Source organism: Colias croceus, chromosome 13, assembly GCF_905220415.1.
Source record: "Colias croceus chromosome 13, ilColCroc2.1".
In the NCBI taxonomy this organism is placed as follows: domain Eukaryota; kingdom Metazoa; phylum Arthropoda; class Insecta; order Lepidoptera; family Pieridae; genus Colias; species Colias croceus.
Window position 1 is genome coordinate 7,914,484 of NC_059549.1, and position 25,105 is coordinate 7,939,588.

General features: G+C 31.1%; 1 protein-coding gene across 1 annotated transcript in view; it reads right to left on the minus strand.

Annotated features, from left to right (window-relative positions):
* Positions 1–1,269: 1,269 nt before the first annotated feature.
* LOC123696859 overlaps positions 1,270–25,105 on the minus strand; it is a 40,952-nt gene continuing 17,116 nt past the window's right edge. Inside the window, exon 2 of the mRNA XM_045643239.1 lies at positions 1,270–2,354. Coding sequence (XP_045499195.1) covers positions 1,498–2,354 — 857 coding nt within the window. The 3' untranslated portion in view covers positions 1,270–1,497. The remainder of the gene's footprint in view (positions 2,355–25,105) is intronic.

Sequence of the window (25,105 nt, forward strand, 5' to 3'; positions counted from 1 at the left end):
ATATTATATTCTACGCATAGCCATTAATTATTTATTCTGTGGCATACTAGACCAAATCCCTATGATTGCATTTTTATTATGACAATGTAAGATGTAATTTTGTTTTTAATTCTTTTAGTATTTGAAGTAATTACTTAAATTATCAATTATTGAGCATTAATTGAATTGAGTTTAAGTTCATATCTAAAATATTTTCTACATGTGACAGATAAAAATATGTTTTGCTATTCACCGCTAGATGGCGCGGTAAAATGTCAGTCTACTATTTATGGTCAAGGCTCCGAAGTACGGTCTATATCTCTATATTATTTATATTGTACCATAGATGGCAGCACTTGTTATTTTGTTTGAATCAGAAGGTCTAGCGTTGATTTTTGGTGATATTATTGTATTTTTTTTAAAACAATCGATGATGTTTTTATTGCACTAAACTAATATTTTGCAGTAAACTTGAAATATTTTAAGAAGAACAATTATTATACCAATAATTATTTTTATGGACATAAACTGTGAGGCCTGCATCATATTACGGTAAGTGAGTAGGGTACCTATTTAGTATTTACTATACTTTTACTAGGTATTCGATAATAATTATTATGCTAACGTATCCATGAACATGCCACATTGTAGGGAATCGGAAGAAAGTATTCTAATCTGATAAAGCTTATTTCGTGATAATGATTTCGTGAATTCGTGGTACCTAGATGGAAACTTGTCATTAAGTATAAGTACCTAGGTTTACTTTCTGACTACAGAGGATCGAACCCAGCCTTCTCATAATTTGTAAGTCATGGACTTATCAAATTCTTGTGGAGACGACGATACAAAAATGAATGAATGACCCATTCTATTTATAGTTCATAATATTTTTATGAAATCACAAAAAATTGCATCATCAAATAAATAAAAGCCAATTTTCTACAAATTCACAGGATATCTACAGGATGCTTTGTATTAAAATCATGAAAACTGAAAATATTGATTTCTGGCTTATTAATCTATTGGCTAAATTTAATTGATTCTGGTATACATTTTATTATACATAATATATGCTTTAGATATATACGTAGTTAAATTCATTGTTGTAGTGTCATCTCCACTGTATATTTTTGGTTAAAGGACAAGATAAATTAAACATGTATAGGTAAGCAGCAGTCGGAGCAATGCTAGTGAATTAAGGATTTAGGTAGGTATCTATTTAATTATATTTTATTATTCGTCAATCACTGCAAAGTGCATCTAATGTAAGATTATAAATAAAAATACAGATTTAATATACTTAAAATATTAATTTATTTCCAGATTATCAATCACTCCTTAAAATAAACTTTACAACAAACACTCTCGGGACTGTACATTTTCATTTACATTAATTTAGTTAGTGAGCTTTTACCACCTTTTGGAGTGATAAAGTGCTGCAACTATTTATATCTATGTATAACTAGGTTACTTATAACACTTAGGCAATAACAAGTCTTTTGTATTGTAACTACATTTTTAACTTAACGCTAATAACGGTTCTTCTGGATCATGTTTTATGCTTGAGAGTTTCGATGATTTATTCCATTTCTCTTTTTTGTTTTGAATCTTTTGTTTAGTCGCTGCTAATTTTGCCTTTGACTTCGATACTTTGGGGGCAACTGTCGTGTCAATTTGTTCTAGAGTTTCGATTATATTTTTAGGTCTGTATACTACTTGTTTCGTCTCTTCACTTATTTCATCGATGGTCGCATTTTTGTTAACGTACACAACCACGTAGTGAGAATAATCCGAATTAGAAGGAGTGTTGATGTCAGCGAAATCTTTAAAGTTTGCGAATTGATCGTGATTGTAGTTAGGCCGAGGATTCGCAATGTATCCCAAGTTTAATGATGGTCTGCCATGGCCATTATTGTAGTAAGAAAGACCGTCACCGAAGTCTGACTCCTCGTCATTTTGGGCGAAAAATGTTCCTCCTCTGATGATTCCAAAGTTTCCAGAACCAAGTACACTTGAACTAGCATCTACGAGAGGTTCAGACGCTGGTGCGCTTTGTTTAGAATAATTGTCGATAGCTCTGTAGCCTCCAAATAGAGGAGAGTTCAGGAGAGATCTGTAGGAATTCGGTCGCTGGCTGAACGCAGCCTCTTGGTTGCCAAAGCCGAATCTAAAGTTATTTTGTTGTGGCTTTGGTTCAAAAAAGTTAGCAAACGTGGGGAAAAATGTTTGTGAATCGCCGACAACTTCAATAGAATGGTCCGCATGACCGATCGCTGGTGCTGTATCTCGTGACCTAAATTGCCTTAAACTTGCTGGTGGAGCCACTGCTTCTGATATGATTTCTGATGATTCTGCTTCAAGATCTCCAGTGAATTCTGTAACAATAACAAATTTCGCTTAAGTTTTTAATGCTCGAAACAAAATGAAACACATAGACACCAAAAACAGTGTGATTTATGTTTATTTTTGTTGGCAATTGAAATTAGTTATTCATGCAGATTGAGTAAAAAAGTAGTAACTTTGTAAGAAGGTTCGTTTAACAAAAGCGAATTTCAAGGTGACCGGTAGCTTAGCCTATTTTTTATCAATGCGGTTTGCAGATTTCTGCTAGAATAAGCGAAAGGTTTATTAGTTTTATGGTAGCTTTGTTAAGAATACAAAATTTAAAACGTATTTCATTTGCGTTTTGCGATTAATACATAATGGATAATGCCTCATGCAATTATTATATTTAAGTCACATATCCACTGATAAATATTTCCATGCATTGTACGAAAAATGCACAACGGCATACATAGTACGAATTTCGACCATTGAAAGTGTGACGTATACAAATGAAAACATAATATGTTATCTGCAGTCTGTAGGCGTATGGAGTACTTAAATAACATTGAAATGGTTTTAACGAGACATATAATATGAACGTTTAAGTGACTACCGACTAGTAGAGTGACTTGTACAAAATCACTCTTCCTGATCGAATAAGTAATGTGTGAGGTAATCGGGAAAAGCATACCTACGCTAGAAACTATTTCCGTGTTCCATAAGTCTTGTTTCCACACATGTTTATATATCTTTTTTCTCAGTAATCCAATATTATGTAATAAATCAGTGAGAGATATAAGTACCTATCTGTAAATGCGCTTTAAAATTACGGTAATTTTACTAACTAGTAACTCAACTTAAACATATGCAGGGACATAGGGATAGAGAAAGCGACTTTTGTACTATGAAGTGATAATTCTTATAGGCATTTTGAAATACAATCATAAATTTTGTTTTTAATACAATCATAACAAATGAACACTGCGAAATGCTTCTATTTTGTTTACTTTACAAGACTACAATTTCAACCATTTAGAAAGAAATTAATGCTAACAAATGCTAATAAGTCTTATTTTTCCCACGGTTTGCGAATCTGAATCATCATAACAAGAGTAAGGGCCATCATTACATACTAGAAATTAGAATATATCCATAAATAAGTAAACAGAAATTTTTAAAATAAACCAAATATTGTACAATGTCAAGCAAAATGAGGTAATATAGTTAATGTGACCAATGTGACCTTATCTTTTCACGCTTCTATGAGTATCGATGGAAACAATTATTTATGATGTTAAAATTTATTGGATTAAAACGGTTGGCCAGTGCATTCTTACATAAAACGGCTGTGAAGTGGAAATCTAATTTACATTTTATACATTCACCTAGATATTATTGGGGTCAAAGGTTAAAAGGTGCTTGATGTTATAATATTTGTTTTGATGAAAAGAGCTTTTTTGTGTTGTTCGTTGAACCGTATTAGATAAATTATGCGAAATTTTAAAATAGACAAATAGGTTTTAAATTTTAATTGATTCTGTATAAAAATAACTTATGAATATTATGTCCATTATATAAATGTTAATGTAAAATTTACATTTTACATTTTTATTAAAAATATAAACAGCAGTTGAAATAATACACATTTTAGAAAGATTCCTCTCGTTTATTATATCAGTAGCGTTCTAAAGAAGCTCATTGTATGCCTAGCTAATAAAAGAACAAACAATTATACTTAATTCTGTTACTTTTATTTGATTATGTCTCACTATTACGTAGATACATATTACGTGTGTGACCGCGGTTTCCGTTTGTATAGGGGAGACCGGATACAAAAGTAACGGTGGGTCGAAAGTAACAAATGCTCTCTAGATTTATCCAATGGGCGAACACCGCTTAGCCTCTGTCAGGTGATAGCCGAGAGTGCCCCCCTTAATTGTATTCATTCGCCGCGTGCGCCACGCGTTGTTAGGCTGTGTGACAGGACACAACGTGTTTTCACGAATCAAAAGTAAGATTTTCGACATTTTTTTATTAAACGTTTACGTAGTCTTAAAAGGATGATAGAAATCTGAATGTTTGCAGCAAAATTCTTGATTAGAGTAATTGTGAATTGCTCATAATCATTTTAATGTAGCACGTTCCGTTTTAAAGTTTTGTTGCACGTCTTGGCAAAAATATAGACGGGTACAAAAGTAACATAGCCCTATGGGTACAAAAGTAACATGTTATTTTTGTCCCATTATGATTATGTATATTTTTATTTACACCTTTACTTCAACAGAATGCCGTGATAACGAACTAGATCGAGGAATTACCGACACGGCTGACGAGCATTTTGAAAGATGATTTTGGCACACGTCACATCCTGTTACAAATGACTCGAAATTTTGTGGATCATTTGTAACAGGATGGCGGTTCTTAGTACGCAATGACAAAAAGAAAAATGATGGTCAGAACGCTGATACCGGATACCTTAAGATACTAAAACGTTTTATATTAGAGAATCTTAACATAAAATATTATAGTATCTTCACCATGTGTGACGCGCTTTAGAGGCGTTGCAAAAAATATAATATTTGCCATATTATCATATTATTAGATTTATAAAAAAAATAAAAGCCGGGAATACTAGTTCAGCTACCTTGCGTCGATCGAGATTTACTAATAACAAATAAATTGATCTACGCGACTATTTAATCGAGTGCTCTACAGTTTATTTTCGGTTATCTCCATCAACGAGCATAATGTGAATAATTTTTTTTTGTTAACCTTGCTGAGGTATTGGGAAAGGTACCAATTTGAGCCAAAAGATATTTGGAATATGGACGAGACAGGGGTGACCACTATAATACCAAAACCTAACAAAATTGTAGAATAAAAAGGCATTAAACAAGTACATAGGTGCCATAACCTTAGCAGAGCCTGGAAAATTATTAACTGTTACTGTTGCCATTAATGCTCTAGGAGAACACATCCCGCTTTTTTCGTTTTGCTGAGGGTCCTGGTGGTTGTGATGGAGCTGGGAATGCTTGTGGATGGATGCAGGATGTAGAATTTTTAATTATAAAAGAATGATTTTAATTAATCTCATTACTTAAACTAAGAATATTTTTTATCGATTTGTTTTGTATTATATTTGTAAGTATTATATTTAAAATACAAAAGTTGGTTTGTTTTACTAATACAAAGTCTTTAAACAAATAATTTGTTGATTTACCATCATAATATTGTATTAATTACCAACCCCTTTATCTTGTTACTTTCGACCCACGACGTGTTACTTTCGACCTGCTTACGGGGTCGAAAGTAACAACTGACGATTTTTTTTTAAATTTCGTTTATTAATATAAAACACTACATAATGTAATAAATTGAAACGCTAGTGTAAAGAATATGAACTAAATTTATATATGGTTATATTAATTTAATGATAACAGTAACACCCAGTGAGAAATCAAGGCAAAATTACAAAGTGTTACTTTTGTACCCAGTCTCCCCTACTTTGTCTCGCCTTATACGTGTTTATTTCTCTGATTATGTCACATGACAAATTATTTAGAAGAAAAATAGACACGAAATAATAAAGCCTAAAGTCTTTCAGAAAATATTTATAACCACAAATATGTAGGTAATATGCGTAGGTGTGTGACTGTCGTAGTATTGACGCTATGATGCTGTAGATATCGCATTCAAAACTACATTACCATAATATTATTTACTCTCTCGTTAATACTAACTTCGACTTCTCATGTAATTAGTCAGTATTTTTAAAAAGTAGATACTTCTATTAGTAAAAAATAACTTCACTTTTGTATGCGCATCTGCTGGCGGAATAGCTTTTTGCTACTATCAAAATTCAAAATAATGAATGAGGGTTCGAATATTATACACATATTTCGTTCAATAATAATTAATCTATAAGTTGAAATATATATTTGCAACAATTAAGTAGTTCTTTGTTGCGAAACATATTATCAAACTATTAGTTACGTGTATTTGTAACACATAGTTGCGTTTGAATAATGGCCGGATTATGTATTTGGCTAACCTTTGTAACCTCCGGCCTACAATCATCCAAATATTCATTAAAATGTGCATTTTTATCGAAAAACTCCATGTCAGTTTTGAAACTGTGTCAAAGGTGAGGAGAAAGTTTGGGGTTACCGTGAATAACGAGGATTTGTATTTCGTATTGAAATACGTGACTTATCTGTGAAGTTTTACGATTTTGGTCACGTTCTATGAATTGTTTAGGGCTAATTGGATGGGTCACCCGCCTCGTAAGTCATCAGAGTTCTGTGTCATGATACGAGAATCATTCCTAGTATGAGCTTTTAAAGGTTGCGAAAGCATATTTGTTGGTAGTTATTAATTTGGTACGTGATTAACGTGCTTTTGATAAAGTATAATATGGTCATATTTATAATTTTAAGATAAATAAAAAATATTAAAAGTAAAATAAAAACGCGCTTTTTGAGGCTTTTTATACTTTTGATTATAGAAAAAGATAAATTATGTAATACTCTATCAAAAAGTAGAGGTAGAGGTACTTCACCTCTTTTATCTACATAATTATTAGTTAAGAAGGGATAAAATTTAAATTTCTTCTATTTACACTTCTTTATTATTTAATTTGCTGCTTCTTTCATAATGAAAATTGTGTTTGATCATTTCTCTGATAGCTTTGTGATTCAGTGCGTAAAATTTCTTTGTATAAATTATTATACCTACTCTTATTATAATTGCTATTATGTAAAGCCTTCTGTTTATTATCTTGATTATTCTTTTTTGTTACATTGGCTCAACACATTTTACTTTAAACATAGAGTGAAAGCTAGATTATATTCGTAACTCAACGCCTATGTCATAAAATTTGGTAAATATGGCTATCCGGGTTACACAATGCTTTTAGAACTTATAAAATATGTGAAAAATATTTTGCAATATTTTCTCTTTTCGGTAAAAGTTTATATTTTATAGCGACGTAAGTTTTCTGAGTTTGAACACTATAGTTGTATCGTATAATATTTTTATTTTTACTGAATGTTATTTCGTACATTTATCAATATAACGTAATTCATCAAAAAATAAAAGAGCCCACTTTACTTCCATGTCGTAATGTGATCATCTAAGATAATTATCAAATTGGGAACGACACTAATATTGTGGTTTACCGATTCCAAAAAACACCATGCATTGCGTATTGCCATAATTTGGGAAGTTACGTAGATGGTATTAAGATGCCCATAGATTGAGTAACAGTAGAGAACTAGGCGTTACCTGCGGGTTCTGATCTACGTAATAGGGAAATTATGGAGGACTAGCTGGGCCGCGTGGCTCCCGTGGACGAACCCTCTGGTAAAATCAAGTATTTCTATAGCTCATGTGTTATTCTGATGCATAACCTATATTAATGTAAAGTATCATTCAAATCCGTCCAGTAGTTTTTTTATGAAAGAGTAACAAACATCCATCCGTACTCACAAATGTTCGTTATGATATTAATATGATTAGTCGTCGTTTATATTAATTATTAGTAGGATTGCGATCGGAAAAAATGGTGCTGATTTCAGTGTTGGAAAATTTATTGGAAATTTATGCATTCAGGTTTTATAATATTGTGATAAATGTGATTATGGATGCTTCTACCATTTGGCTAATTTTTGGGTCATATTTAAGGAAATTTGAAATATTTTCTGAGATAATAAACGGTGCCGACATCTTTCAACCAAGTCTCACATTGCCGTTTAAAATACCTCAAATGTTACCTCAGCAACTGAACAATCTGGGTGATCAAGTTGAAAAACACTTGAAACTTTGTTCAAGAATTTAACTGACGGTAACAGAGGGAAACATAAATTTTTCTGTAAAATGCAAAATAACAAATACTTAAACATTAAGTAAGAACAAGCTAACATTTGGGCACGTATATTTAAATGTAACACATTGAAGTGTCAAGCGACACATTATCGTAACACAGAAATACGTAATAGGCGATTAGGCTTTCAATACGTGCATTTGCATTAACCATTCAAGTGAGGATGTAATGTTTTCGTGTTACACATCGTATAGTATGTGTTGCAATCGTTTCTATCAATGATATCATACGAATAATATCCTATAGGCAAAACTTTGCATATACACCAGTTTTAAAATAATCTATACTTAATATTATAAAGCTGAAGAGTTTGTTTGTTTGAAGAAGTTAATCTGAGGAACTACTGGTTCGATTTGAAAAATTCTTGCGGCGTTAGACTGCCCACTTATCGAGGAAGGCTATGGGGCTAAATACAGGAGCAGAACACTGCAGTTAGTTTGGTTATTAGTACTTATTAATATTTCAGTAAAATATTCCAGATGGACGTATTTTTTTTAATAAACCCTTTGTTTATGTTTCCATACGTAATTTATATCTATTGTAAAAATTGTTAAGGATTTACACACAGCAGTTACTAATTCCACGGATACAAGATAATAGCATAAACATTACAATACTTGTTTAACCTGAGGCAGTCAGGAAAACGTTATAACTGAAGGAAGCTATTACTTCGTAAATTACCTCGCCTATGACATTAAACCTATTTCATTTTTGCAATTGCTATAAAACTGGTACTTTATTTCAGATGTATCTCAGATCAATAAACAATATAAATTATGCAAGTGACAAAGGCATTGTTGAACTATAGACAGGTTAATAACATGTAGGTATAAGAAGAATTCACGTTTCATTGTTATTAAGAGATATGACAGACATTTAATGAAGTTCCCTCTCTTGTCCAGGGTTGATTACTTATAATTTCTTTTCTTTTTATTTACTCCAAAATAACATGACCGGAAACTCATGATGGGGAATTTTGTAAACTTTGGTAATTTCTCTAATAAAGTGTTTTCTTAAAATGTATAATATAAAGCACTAATAAGATAAATATAACAATCCGAACGTTTTAAACCTTTCATAAAACAAAGGTGACAAGTAGTAAATGAGCACATTACATAGCTCTATAATTTGCAAACTTGTAACGTTCAAAGGGTGTAACTAGCAACGATCTGTGAACAGAAATGCAATAAGTAATCTTTTATCTTACGAACATTGCGGTTTCTTAACTCATCCCTGTGAATAGTGACGAAATGTGGAGCATGACATCAATTCGCATACATTATGTCAACTGAAGCGACTCTTGTGTTCGTAACGAATTTGAAAGCTCGAGTTTGAGTGATTTCTTGTCACGTTCTTAACGTATGGTGGTGATAGATCATAATGTGAATTCCGTACCGAAACTTAGGTATTTGTATTCGTTAGTAACATAGCTGCATATTATTTTATATAGAGTCACGATCTTTTCATTCGTATGTTCTAATGTATCATTACTAACACTAACTACATTGGTAAAACATCGGCTAGTCATGGAGATGTGAAATTTTTAATCATCATTCATCATGTGATATACGAACGAAACTGCACTTTCGTCGTTTTCATATTGCTTTACAATTACAAGTAATTTATATAATTATTTCCTGCAGTATAAAATTATAACGCACTTTCTACTCCCTGATTTAGCTTTCGCGTATCAACAAGTCATTAAGAGTATAAAGATAATATTTATATGTATATCACACCATTGAATTGACTCATCATCGTATAAGTATCTTATTATTGCATTGAGTGTGGGATTACGAAGGTATTCAAAATTTCAATGTCTTCAGTTCAAAGAAACCCGGAACATATAGATTATGATGTTAATGCATTTATGAGCACATAATTGTAATCGTGACATACGTTTTTAAAGCTGGTAATTTGATATGAGGAAGTGAAACATGATAAAAATAGAGCGGTGTAAACTGTCAAATATGTCAGACTATGTAAATCATAATAATAGACTTTGTTACATTTCAATACAATGATTTATAACCATATATGACGTATTTTGTATGATAGTTATCGATCACATGCTTAATGTATTCATTTTGTGACGTACGCAAAAGCATGCATGTACTTGAACTTTATTTTCAAATGAGCTTTCCGCCCGCGGCTTAGCCCGCTTTGTCTAAAACCTAATAAATTATCGAGAATCACTATAACAAAGCTCCAAAACTCCGTTGCGTAGTTTTAAAGATCTAAGCATATACTTATGTATATTTGAATAATACCATAAAAAAGAATGACAATATGTGATCATGATTAAAAAATAATTTCTAATAAACACTTATGTAATACATTCTACAGTTACCCAAGATTTTTTTTTATTTTAATTTGGGTCGCACATAGTGTAATAATAATTTTTGTCTCAACACTTACATCAACTTTCATTAAACTCTGCCTCAAGCAAAAAAAAAAATTTAAATATCATGAACTGTTAAAAATTGACCTTTGTGCCTTTGCTTGATTAATATTTTTTCCCATGTCATATAAAAGGTTTATGGGCGTATCAAAACAAATATTTCATATTATATAACGTGTGGCATTGTTGATATTATGTAAGACATGTGATCAACGATTTATTGTTTAATAACAAAACCCTTCCGGCATGAGAATCTGAATAATTGAGAATTAATTAAGTACATATAATAAATATAATGTAAAATGACTACGACTACAACTATATTGTGTTTATTAAACGTGTTAGCTTTTGTAATAATCTTCTCTTATAATATATATATAAATCTCGTGTCACAATGTTTGTCCTCAATGGACTCCTAAACCACTTAACCGATTATAATAAAATTCACACACCATGTGCAGTTCGATCCAACTTGAGAGATAGGATAGGTTTTATCCCGGAAATCCCACGGGAAAGGGAACTATGCGGGGTTTTCTCTAAAAACGCGGGCGAAGCCGCGAGTGGAAAGCTAGTAATTATTTGAATAAATAAATTAATTGATACTTGTTAAATAGACTGTATAAAGATACAAATACATACATTTAAAATACTCGATAACTAGTGTTAATCATACAAATAAAGTTTCTATTTTACCCTTGGGACTGTATCGTTTATGCATTTCCGTAATTACATGTATGATTATCATTTTAATAAACGATAATTATATTTTTATATCAGTAGTTGTAAGATTATATTGTTTATTTTTCTTGATTATTATTTAATTTGCTATCGCTATGTTTTGGGACAATATCTGCGTAATATTGGGATAATAGGTTTATAATATGTTATCGTTGGTATGATTGAGTACGGTAGATATGTATTTGCGTTGGTTTAATTCAATTCACAGTTTAATTATACGAACTAATAGAACCTCCTTTTGAAATAATCCTTTTGCAAATTTATGAAATACTAGTTTCACTCATTTTGATGATACTTGTATAATGTATATATGCAATTTTTTCTATGCTATCCCCTAAGATGACCACGATTCCAAACAATTTTTTTTTGGTAAATATTTGATAATACATATTATTAGTAAAATAAAATAAAAATAAAAATCATTTATTGAACAATTTGTGGGTTAGGTACAAACATGTTGGGGTCCAGTAGTACCTAGTAGTAATGTTATTGATTTTAATATAATAATTATAATCTAAAATATGTAACATAATATTATGTATACAAACCCTATATGATTTATTCATTGAACAAAATACGATAATATGTAAATGAGCTTTCTAAAGTCCTCTCACGGAAGTGCAGGAGGTTCATTTCTCACGATTTTCCTCACAAATTGAAATACTGAGCATTGATATTATCGTTTACGAATTGCTATTCTTAGGTATCTTGATATATTAATAATGAAATAATACAAACAAGTACCACAATAATACATGTATGTACGAGAATTTGCGAAAATTTATAACGTTACGAATACTTTCACTAAAATATAAATCTGTTTGCCATTTCAGTTAATGATCGTCTTCATTCTTTGAACTTTCTTTATCTGACCTTTTGAGAATTAAACGATACTTTCGATTTATTGATATTAATGCATTTAATATGTTCAGAATAGTAGAAAGATAAGTTTATAAAAGTCAAAGGTTTAGAAAATTGTTGTTGTCTATAAGAAAATAGTTAATCATAATATAGAAATGTTATGATGTTCCGTAGTTTTTATTATTTTATTGTCCTTATTTTGTAAATGAAAGAGGGTCGTTCAACTATGTTTGGGCTGTTCCGCCTTTATTTATTCTTAAGCGGCTTAATGCTTAAGAATAAATAAAGGCGGAATTTTTTCTGTGTATGTTAATATGTTGTGTCCCAACTTTATCCAAGCTAATTTATCAATGACTTAACATAACAAATTTCCCCAAAAACCTTACATACATCTTTGGTTTTTGACCATATTACAGCAAAACGCACTAAGAATTGTTTAATAAAATGTGTTATGTACAAAGTATTACCTACAATCTTCCATGTTAATATTGCGAAAAACTTAAACATCTAACACAATAAATAGATTGGAATTTAACACAGGTATTAACAATGCAGCCATCGTTGTTGCAATGCATGCTTGTTATCAATTCATCGCAAGACCATCAAAGCATAACGTTCTTTCAATGTTGAAAATTACACAGTTTCATAGTTCAGTGCAACCTTGAATAGTTACAAATACGAAATTAAAATAACAATAAATATTTGCCAAATAAATATTAATATTTATCCGTCTGCTAACCCTTTGGTCATGCATTTCTTAATGTTTATTGGGTCATGCAAAACTGGATATTACTTTATTGATGTAAGTTTTTGTATTGTTTACTTAATGCATAAAGAACCACAACAATTACCGATTTTTGATTGGTATCACGATTGAAAATTAATATTGGAAGCATAGCATATTTTAATGTGGATAATAAAAACAAAAATTGATATAATTCGTAAATACCACAAAACTTCAAGAGCAACAATGAAGATTTAAAAAAAATATCTACATTGTATTCCGATACATACTAATTACTAAGTGCAATAAATATGCAGACAGAAATAAATGTCTGACCAGTAGGTAACTGGACATTTACAAACATTCTCCATCTGTTTACACAGGGGTGTAATATTTGTTCATGATCTCCAAACCAATAATGTACTGCTTTCTTTTTATTCTGCTCACTAACGCTGATTTGCAAATACTTGCAAAAGCGTTTTGTTAGCACTTTCAGTGTAGCTAGCTAATTCGTATTGTAAATATATTGTGCTTTAGTTTTAAAAGGAATGTTTTGCAAGCTTGTATTACGGTGTACCTAATATATTTAGGTTAAATAATATTGCTTTGACTGACTTTTGTTATAGTTACAAATAGTCTAAACAAAGCTATCGTACTATTATATATCTATATATCGTACTATGTTATTAATTGATTAATATTGTGTATGTAAATTGTACATAATATTATTATTATTCAGAAATTCATCAAGCATTTTATTTTTGAGCTGTGCGCTCGTTGAATATCTCAATATAAGTATAGAAGCGACATGACAGTTTAAACTTTTCATTATATTTTTGGAAAGGTAAAAAATAACTCAGTTAAATATGTATATAGAATATAGATTTATCTTCCTCCTCCTAATATTAAAAAATTCGATAAGATAAATTTATTAATTTGCATCAACACAGTTTCCATAAATAAATCATCATATTACATAATGTAAAATGAAGTCAAGTAGATTCTTGGACACCGTATTTGTTCGAAGTTTTAGTTACGTAACAACATAATGTCTTCCGATGATCTTTTATCATTCCGAAAGCCAATTAATGTTTACTTATCTATTAGTAACACAAGTATATTACGACGTAAAGTGAATACCATTACAAATATTACTATTACAATGTGGATGTTAAATAATAATTGCCCTGTGAATGATTTTTGCGATTAACGGATTTTTAAAAAGAACAATACATTCTCAGAATTAAGTTCATGATTCTCAAGGCTCCCTTCTAGATTATCGTAGAAGATATTAAGAGGTTACATACTTGGTTTAGTTTGAAGTACAATTAGGCAAATATCATCAGTCATGTCGTATTTAATTGCACATTATTCTAATTTACTCAAAAACAATAGCCGTAAGTATTACAGAACTCAACTGGCGTTTTAATAGTTTTAAATAGATTTTTTTTTATTGGTAATAGGGAAGCGCTTGACCACTATCTCGCCTGATGTTAAGCTGAGATGTGGTCTAAGATGGAACCCTGTTCACTCTACCTACGCTTGAAGATCTCAAATATTGTTTGCTGATAATTTATTACGATATAATATATAATGAAATAAGGCAACCAACGGGTATTCCAACTAACAAAACTACAAATTAATGCCACAACCGATTAGGAGGGTCACTAAAATTTAATAAATAGCAGATTATGGGACACGCAAACCTCACATTATTTCAAAATAAGTATAAAATTTTTATTTATTTCGTGCATAAGTAAAAGCACAGAGCTTTTGAAGAAGGCAATTCTGTTTAAGAACGAGATCAATTTGATAGCGAAGCATTAGCTGACTACTAATAGGAATATTAGTTAACATTTATTTATTGTTCATATAAACCAATAACCTATTGAACCGATTCAATAAAGTCATATATATCGACTAGTTCCCATGAGATTTAATAAAGATCACGAATGCCTTTTCGGAAGTTCGATAAAATACAGGCGTGTACATGGCTATTGTGCAACTATTTGCAATCATTATAGCGCTTCTCAGCGCTTTTAATACGACAGCTATTATTCATATAACAACAGTTACAGCGCTCCAGCCGATTGTTAGTTACAAAATGCAGGGTAAGTATAGGTCATGCAGATCCGAATGCCGCGAAGATCACGCCTAACCGTTCAAGAAATACTTCAATTCTACTCATGTAAGGTTAAAAGGTCGTGTCTAATATAACTAGCCCTGGAACCATCAAGATTACTCATGCATGTATTGTAAAGTCGCTTATGCTGATGAACGTTATGGTTTAATCTGTTAACCTTAATTATAAGATATTCATAAAAACCCTGAAGGTAAATTTCCGCCAAGATTAAGAGTTGTTTCATTTTCGTCGAGATTTTATTTAAAAACTAGCTTCCGCCCGCGACTCCGTCCGCGCGAAAATATTAAGAAAAATTAAGATTTATTTTTTTTCTACGTATTTTTCCGGGATAAAAAGTATCCTATTTTATGCCCAGGATAATAAGGTATAATTATACCAAGTTTCATCGAAATCGAACCGTTACTTTTTACGTGATGCCTTCACATACAGACAGACAGACAGACAGACGGACAGACAGACAGACATACAAAAAATTTTTTAATCACATATTTGGGTTTGGTATCGATCCAGTAACACCCCCTGCTATTTATTTTTTCAATATTTTCAATGTACAGAATTGACCCTAGATTAATGCAATCAAAGAACTCGTTACCTTTAACAGGGATGTCTTTTAAATGTATGTGAATGGATTGGAAAAAGGCGATTTCACGATATTTTTGACGCTACTTCATATAATATGACGAATCACGGATTGAGTACACAATCGTATCCTTCAAACTACAATAAGATAAATAAATATTGTAAACTGAATGCTCAAAATATGTAAAGTTAAATACGTCTTATGTTTAAGTACAATAGTTAATTATGACGTGAATGTTCAAACATTTTCTACTTTGATCAAGGATTCATAAGCGTATTGTTTTGTGCTCGTTACTCAGCTATTTCTTAATCATCCTGAATGCAGTTAGTGTAATATACCGATTATGTTTATTTTAGAATGCTTTATAGCATAATTGCCTTATAATTTATTATAAAACATTTTCAATTATTTTTGTCTGTATTCATAAGACGATTCTAATGATTATAAACGAAATTCAAGACAGTGCAATCAAAATCAAACTTAGTTTACATTTGTTGCAATTTCATAGTTAGCTTTAATATTAGGTATTTCCCTCAACGAAATGCTACGATTATCATTGTATAAGTTAATTGGTAATTCGTGACTTGCTACATTAATATCTTTATAAAGTTCCGTTTTATTTTGACAGTAGCAAATATTAATTGCTTAGGCGATTGCGGAATGGCTCGTGCTTAGAAATTCGTTGTGGATTTTTTTTTTTACTTTTTACGCTATCTAGTAACCTTGGACTAATTATAAAATAACTTTCTAATAGTTCAAATTAAGTTCGATTTCGCTTTATATTTTAAGGTTAAATAAATTAACGCATTGCTAACGTATGTAAATATTTATGGACATTTTGCATTACAGGATGCGTTTCCTATGAAATGCATAAATATGGATATGTTTCAATTAAACACGCAAGATCTATCTTGCAATAAGACATACCGCCTTAACATGAAGGTGTTTCATTTGCATATTCTGAAAATCAATATGATGGATTTGAGGTAAAAAATGTTCAAAAGGTAAGCGGGTCAGATCGTGTTACAGCTTTGATTCATTCAAAATCAAGACATGAGGTACAATTGTGAGGTAAGTAAGATACGAGAACATAAAACAAAAACAGATTTTATATATACATAATATATATTAATTTCATGTTTATATTTTAATGCAATATGATCACTAAATTTGATACCCATATTTTTTATATTTTCCTATCAAACACTAGCTTACCGCCCGCGGCTTCGCCCGCTTGGTCTAAAACCTAATAAATTATTTATATATGTACTAAAACCTTCCTCATAAATCACTCTATCTATTAAAAAAAACCGTTTAAAAATCCGTTGCCTAGTTTTAAAGATTTAAGCATACAAAGGGACATAGGGACAGAGAAAGCGACTTTGTTTTATAGTATGTAGTGATAGTGATGGAAAACATATTGTATACAAAATTTTACTGTTATAAGAAACACATTTTTTATAATAAGTCAATTATCGAATCATTTCATGACAGTAGTTATTATACACACACGGCATTAAATACCGAATACACAGAAAAACAATAATTAATATTAACGTAGAAAGTACCCGACTGTCCACTTGATTGATGTAATAGCAGCTAATTAAAAACAGGTGTCCTTGACCTAAGCTAAACAATGGCGTTCAGATCTATAGATGGATGAGTATCTATGGGAATGGGCATGCAAAAAATATGAGCACAGAGTTGTAAAAATTGTGCGTAATGCTTGTTGCCTTGCTTGTGGCAAAGCCTATTAGGTATTATGAGATTAAAATGAGATTATCTCAACAAGACTTGAAATAAGATTTTTGCGAATACACAAACTATGAACATAAGAATCGACAAAAAATCAACAGAATGTCTTGAATTCATTAATAATTGTAACTGAAAATGTTTGATGTCTTTAACTAATACACGGACAAAAAACTATTGCGTAGTATTTTCGCGTAGCGCTTAATAAATATTTTAGAATAGCTTTTAAAATAATAAAAAAATATTCACCATGAAATGACCAAGGTAAATCAATTACTATAGCATTCATATAAAACGTAATTACAAGCGGTACAACTAACTGTACAACTATTGTATGTTATGTTCTATTCAGTACAAATATTAAGGGCCATTCATCAAACGATGGCACAATATTCACTAACAGTATTTTGATATTTGTTTGAATGAAGTATTAACAGCCGTAACGTAATGTTGATTTATAGGCTACTAGCGTTTGTCTGTTATGTTGTCCATTATAATTTTCATTTCTTGTTTCTTTTGCGAGGCAGCATATAGGTCCTCTATGTAGTTTGAACTGCTTCTCTAAGTGCCCTTACGCACTAGCGGTTAACCGCGGGGGCGGCTAACCGCGCGGTTAGCCGCTTTCCCATTTTAAATATGCAACCGCTTATGATTGTACGCACTAATCATAAAAGCGGTTGCATATTTAATGCTAACCGCGCGGTTAGCCGCCCCCGCGGTTAACCGCTAGTGCGTAAGGGCGCTAACCCTGTACTTTGGCTATATTAATAAAGACATCAATTTTAAGTATAAAGCATTAGGTACCTATAGAGTACACACGTTTGAAGAAAATAAAACAACAAAGCTCTATCGAAGTATAAAGACTGGTAAATTATGTAGACTGACAAAGTGATTCACGAATTGATCGGAATTAGGACAAGTCTTTGGAAGTAAAGTGTTCCATTGACCATATAAGAAGAAGAAAGAAATTTATCTTACAGTTAGATACTTCGTACATCTTCTTAATTTAGATAGTAGGGTTGTCATTTTAACGAAACATAACCTATAATTGAGGTCTTCATTATGTTCAGAATGATACAATTTTTTTAGATTAATTCATAATGAAAGAATATCTTTATTTCTAATAAGTAAGTATATCTTTATTTTAATCAATTTTGGCCAAATTTTTTCACAAATAAGCAAAGATTTGGCCTAAGATGGAGCGCGCTTTCCTAGAAAACTTAAGGTCTTTTAGAACTGGTACTTGACTAAATCTTAGATAAGATTTTCAGTAAATATTGTCCCAACAATAATTATATTCTATATACTTTATTTTCTTCAATCATTCTAGACATTTTATGGTCATACATTTTTTCAGCCGACTGTATTTAGCAGCAGCCCTACAGACGCGATATTTATGCAATATTTCTTGACCAAACAATGAGTCAGTGCACGTTTTCTGTTTGATTGCTTGTGCGAACATTGACACGGCGAAGTTTATTGCACTCGTTCGTAAATATGTGCGAACTTTGGTTTATTGTCCCACTTTTTAAATCCATTAATTTTATTAATGAGTTATCGTTAGCATATAGCATAAAAAGATTAATTTCTTGACAAAACAATGAAGGTATTTTCAACGCTTAGCCGGCTTGAGGCTATCAACCTATTGATAAAATTTTAACACATAGGTATTTAAAAAATCGATATAATTTTTTGATTTCAACGAAGACAAAAATAATTCTTTTAGTTTTTTATATTAAATGAATAACATTGCAAAATTCATACAAAAACATTTTTTGAAAGCACACTTCCAAGTGCTCACGAACGTTTTGCACGTGGTATCAAGTTATCGCACAGAACTTCCGACAATCGCTGAAAATGTGTCGAAAAGTCACTGTTCACACGTCTGTATCAATTCTTCCGAGACACATTACGGAAGTGTAATACGTAACTGGTTATGTCGAGATTCTTTTGAAGATTTATCTTAAGACTCAATTTACATACAGTTAACGCCTTAGCATAATAAGGTGGGTAGCGTAACTAATCACAATAATGGATGATACGTACCTTATGGTATGCTGCTAGTGCGGGTTTGACAGTCGCTTGTTATAATAATTGTTTTGCATAAGACTTACACGACGTGTACAAGGTTGGGAACAACAATAACTTTGAAGGATTTTATTAAAGAGCAGACTATTCTTACTTTGTTGTAAACCAGATATAAGCTTAAGATCGCACAACTAAAAATAAATAAGATGCTTGTGCGAGAGATACCTACTTGGGATGTTTGAGCCAAAGTGCTCGTAATGCAATAGAATACCTATCTACTGGATATAAAACTAAGTAAAAAACTTGGTGGCATAGTCCTTGGAATTAAATAGTTAAAAAACTTGAGCTTTTCACACTTGAATCATAGAGTAGACTTCTCATAATATGTTGAGAACCTGTGAGAAAATATCATGTGAAACATTCTACAATTAAAAAGTTGTTAAGATAACAGCTGAATAGGTGTACAATATTTAATGTTCTGTGATCGTTGTTTACTCTGCGCTTATGCTTTTGTCCGATATTGCACAAGAAATTGTGAAAATATTCTTATTCAAATTGCGTTTAAGAGGAGTTGCGAAAAAAATGTAAGTTTATAATTAGTTGTGGCTCGTTTTGTAACTCCATTGTCACGATGCGACGCTCTCTGCTGCATAATGCTGAGCGTGATCTGTTATTGGTAAACATCTAAATATTGTTTTTATTTGAATCATTAAATGCAATATAATATGTACCTTTAACGGGTAACATTAATAAACGAAAACAGAGACCATTCCGTCAGTATTAAAAGTTTTTTTTTAAGTATCTAACATAAATTATTACATCTGCCTTTATGATAACCTTACATTCTACCATCTAATATAATTTTATTCACTAGGAAATAGCTATTAATCTATAAGAGGACCGTTGTTATTTCGAAACGGACTTCAATACGATAGTTTGTAATAAAAATTTATCTGATGCCTTCTACTTTTATTTAACACCTTCCTTGTTAAAGATAGAATGCGCGATATTAAACATCGTTATTATTTATCGATGCAATCGTTATAATCTAATAAACTGAATCGATGAAAAGAATATGATTTAATACTTCCTGTTTGCTGTTAAACAAAATGTTATAGAATTTTGCAATGCTCGATGCTGTTTCTCTTTTTCAATTAAAAAATAACTTAAAAGTTAATTTATTTGAAATATATCATAGATGAGTAGGTGAAATAAGCGAAAAACTAGTATAAGTTCTCCTATGTTGTAAATGTTACATAGTACCTCGTTATATTATGTATCTCAAAAATGTAGTATTTTCATTATAAGAACTCCTGACCAGTTTGATATCATTATTTTAATGACATGCAAACAAAATATCATGGTTTTTATGACGAGTGCAAAAAGTGAATTGTACCTATGTAAGTACATAATAATAATATATATGACACATAGTTAACCTAGACGAAGGTTTATTTGAGACGTAGGTAACTAGGAATTTTATTATAATTGGAACTAACGCGTTCCTGCAGTAATCCCACTGTAGTTACCTAGTGTAATATCTATCGTAATGATTTTTGATAACGTCATGAATAAATACGGTTTCCCTTGTTTAACCAAGTTAGTTTTTAGTACAACGGCGTGAATCCGTGACTTGTCTTAAGAATAATTTATTAAGACACGAATTTGCGTTGAAGGATACGATTATTTGATCCGATGATTGAATTCATGATCGAGCTGCATGAAAATATATCAATTAATTAAAATCATCGTTAAGTCTTAGATTTTACACTTAATTGGTAATTATTCCTATTTTGTTGGTGCGCAAGGTTGTAATGCTAATTAAACTTGTGTACAGATTATTATCTATTGTAGTTATGTATGAGAAATCTTCTGATACAAGATTGTTTATTAATATTTCATAAAGGACAATGGTTACTTAAAACAATTAAATACTGGTTTTAGGCGAGCTTTTGTAGATTTATCTGGAGGCTAGTTGTATGCGTATGCAATATGATTTGTTTTCAGTAAATAAATCTGATGTGTTGTTAATGTAAAAAAATATATTTACTTTTATATAATTAAAACATAATTTAGTAATGTCTTTACTATCAATAAAATAGAGATTGTCTTTTAAAAAAATACTGGACTGAAATAAAAAATGTAATAAGGAAATTAAGTAGCTTTAGAGCGGACACTACATAACATAGAAGTAAGAACACAAATGATCTAACATAAATTGCCTCATCTAAACTAGATTTACAACGTAAATTACCGCGCACACAGGCCATTAAGTGATTTATTTGCATGCGTATAATATTGTACTTTGAGATGTTACATAGATTGATGATAGGAGAAAATTTTACGGAAGAGATGAGCTTAAGGAAGAACACAGTTACGCGGCTATGTGTAAAAGCAATTACAAAATATTATATAAGTCATTGAAGGAGATAGTTGTGCGCCTTGAGATAGTATCTAGATTCTTTGCAACGCATACAAAAGGTGAACTCGTTCCATCTATTTGTCTAGTTAGGTAAACCGGTCTCAGTACTCCGATTTACACTTTCAGTTTCTATGTAGGTTGATGGTAATGATATTGTGTGTGTGAGCGTCCGTAGTTCAAGGACACCTTTTTCTAACATTACTTACCGAATGAACAACGAATTTAGTACAGTGGTACTGAACAGTGGTTCATACGAAATCATTCTTAGATAAAATTAGTATTTTATTAATTACTAATAAATTATATAATGTTCCTATCTACATATTGAAAAAGAATGGTTTTAAACTGTCACGAATAATATAAAACTTTCACAGACAGACAGATGAACTTTCGCAGTCTAGTCAAACAAATGTAAGTACATATTTTGTACATATAATATATTTGCCAATGCGTTATTGATAGGTGACCTTTTTTTTATTTAATAACCGGTACAATGTACATATTGTAAGCCGATTAATATTAATATGAAAATAAAAAATGCAATCGCATAATTGCACCGCGAAAGAGGCAGAGGCCTATATTTTAATAACAATATTGTCCTACATTTTTTACGACAACTGCATAATGTTCATCGTAAACACAGCAGATAAACTACAGATATATAAATATTTGTCACGAAATTGTGTAAACCTCATTACTATCTTATGCTTGTATGTGACAATTTGTCATTACATTTAAGCAATAGCAATTTAGATACAATTTTTTAATAATTGTGATCGGCGTGTAAGGTTCCCTTTGAAGCGAATTTCTAAATACATTTCTCACGTTATTTCTTGGGTCCACTATTCGCGTAATTATTTTTCTAAATAATTATGGCGTTTTTATTTATTATGCTTCCTACTTTCGCAACAAGGATGTGGCTATGCGATAATTTTAAATTTTAATTATTTCATTCAACCTCGAATTTGACTCTGTGCGAATGTACCTACATACAAATATTTTATAAGTCATCGTAATATCTATTTACTATTTAGAGCTGTCATCAAAGCTTTTGCGTGAAATTTGAGTATTAGATAATAGGAACATATTTATAATGCATAATATAATTGCAATGCAAAAATCCGATTCCCGGAATATAGATTTGCGTCGCGTGAACAGAATATCTCGATGCAGATCCGAATCGATGACATAACCGCGCATCGTGTCGTGTCCAATGCCCATAATAATGTATGGAAGTTTCACTTTCGCATAAGTTACAGTTTCACCGACACTCGTATGTATTGTTCAGTTTTTGCACGATGAACGTATTGAATTTATATATGAAATTAAGAGATGAGGAAATTCATAGAAGGATAAATTATAGAAGGTGAACTGGGATTTTCTATTGAAAATAAAACCCAAGTAGTGATATAAAATGGTCGTTAATTTTTTTCATTTTAGTTTTAGTTTTATAAACGAAATTAATATGAATATATTATGTGGAGAAAATATTATTAAGCAATACATTATGTCAGCCTTTTAAATCAAACGGAAAACCTCGTTATTCAAATCAGTAAGTCGATATTGACATAAAAGATTCGGAACCAGTAACCGATTGCAATTCTTTAACGATTTTAGTGGGCTGTTCGAATTCCGATGCTTTATACGGATATTTTACGATATTGTTGTAAGCATTGGATTATACGCATGGGCGAGTGCGTTGTTTATCTATGTTTATTTCCGTCAATATTGACACTCGTAAATTACTTATTCAATTTACATTGCGTATGAGGTATGGAATGGTTTCGATATATCGTTTTAAGGCCTGAATCGGGTAGAATCCCCTTTTGATACCGAAAATTAACTCTACTTATAACCGTTTTTCTTCTTAGATTATTTATGTACATATCTAAAAAAAAATGTATATTATAGTTTCGAATATGATAAAGGGCATGGTTGTTTTAATTTGTTTATTTTACAATCAGGTTATTTGGAAAAATATCATGAACCGAGGTCGATTTTTGTTCTTTAAACCAAAACGCTTAGTCAATTTAATGTCAATTATTGTAGTGTTTTTACAGTGTGTTTATGAAATTGAAACACAGGGCATGGTTGTTTTAAATTTTGATTCAATATCCAAATATCTTTTTAAATAATTTTTATACGTACTTTTACTACGATACATTCGCGCCGGTCCCCCGATTCCGCCTAGTAAATCGTCGCCAAGGTCGCTAGCCCCTATTAACGCCTTAATAACGTTCGATGAAGACAATTTTATTATTGAGTGCACAAATCGTGTGTTATGCTTGATAAAGCGTACAACTGGTTTGTAGAGTACCTAAGTAGGTATAACGGAAAGTGTAAATCAAGAGCAAATTGTTACTTGAGGCTAGACAAGAGTATAGTCAGCAAAGAAAGTCGTAAAACGTAGACAGGTAATTACATAACATTATATTTTATTGACATTTAGTATTCACTGCGTTTCTTTTCCGTAATTTATGCACATAACAACAATTCAATTATATTATTTAAATGGTATCATTTTGCAACACTATAAAATACTATTTTGTTATACTTTATAATTAAAAAAAAATGAATATTGAGCGTCGTGATTTAATTTATTGTCAAAAATGTGTAATTGTTTAATCTATAAATTATATTTCTCTTTATCTGTACATAAACTTAGAGATATTGTTATTAATGGTTAGGGAGCCAGGTGCACATTTGGTTAATTATTTCCTCTCAAGAGATAATTCGTCAGACGCATCAGAGTATAGTATAAAGCCTCGTGAACGTCAGCTGGCGCTCGGTTGGGGGGGTGAGCGGTTGTAGCCTCCCACGCACGTAGGAAAAAAAATACATTCATTCATTTCCTCTCAGCTAAAAATTTGTCAAATTGTAGCTAACCCAATATCTCAACGAAAAAAAAAAATCAGCTGGTTACAACATGGTGTATTATACGTCAGCTGGTGTCTCGAACATGAAAAAAAAAAATTATTTTCCGTGATTTCCTCTCAAACTAAAATTTACCTGATGATAGCTTATATGTAACTGTGGATATATATATATAGGTCAGCTGGCTGTATCTGGGTGGAAAAACCGTCAGCTGATACTTTGAAAGTTATTACATAGGAGTTAGACAGAAGCATCTATTGCCAATTTATATGCATCAACTGACTAGGTTTTCCTCGAATTATTGCTAGCTGATTTTTTTTTATTTATCGCATCAGTATATTAACAATCAGCTCACAAATTTTCATCTGAGATGAAATGACGTATCTTTAATTATTAT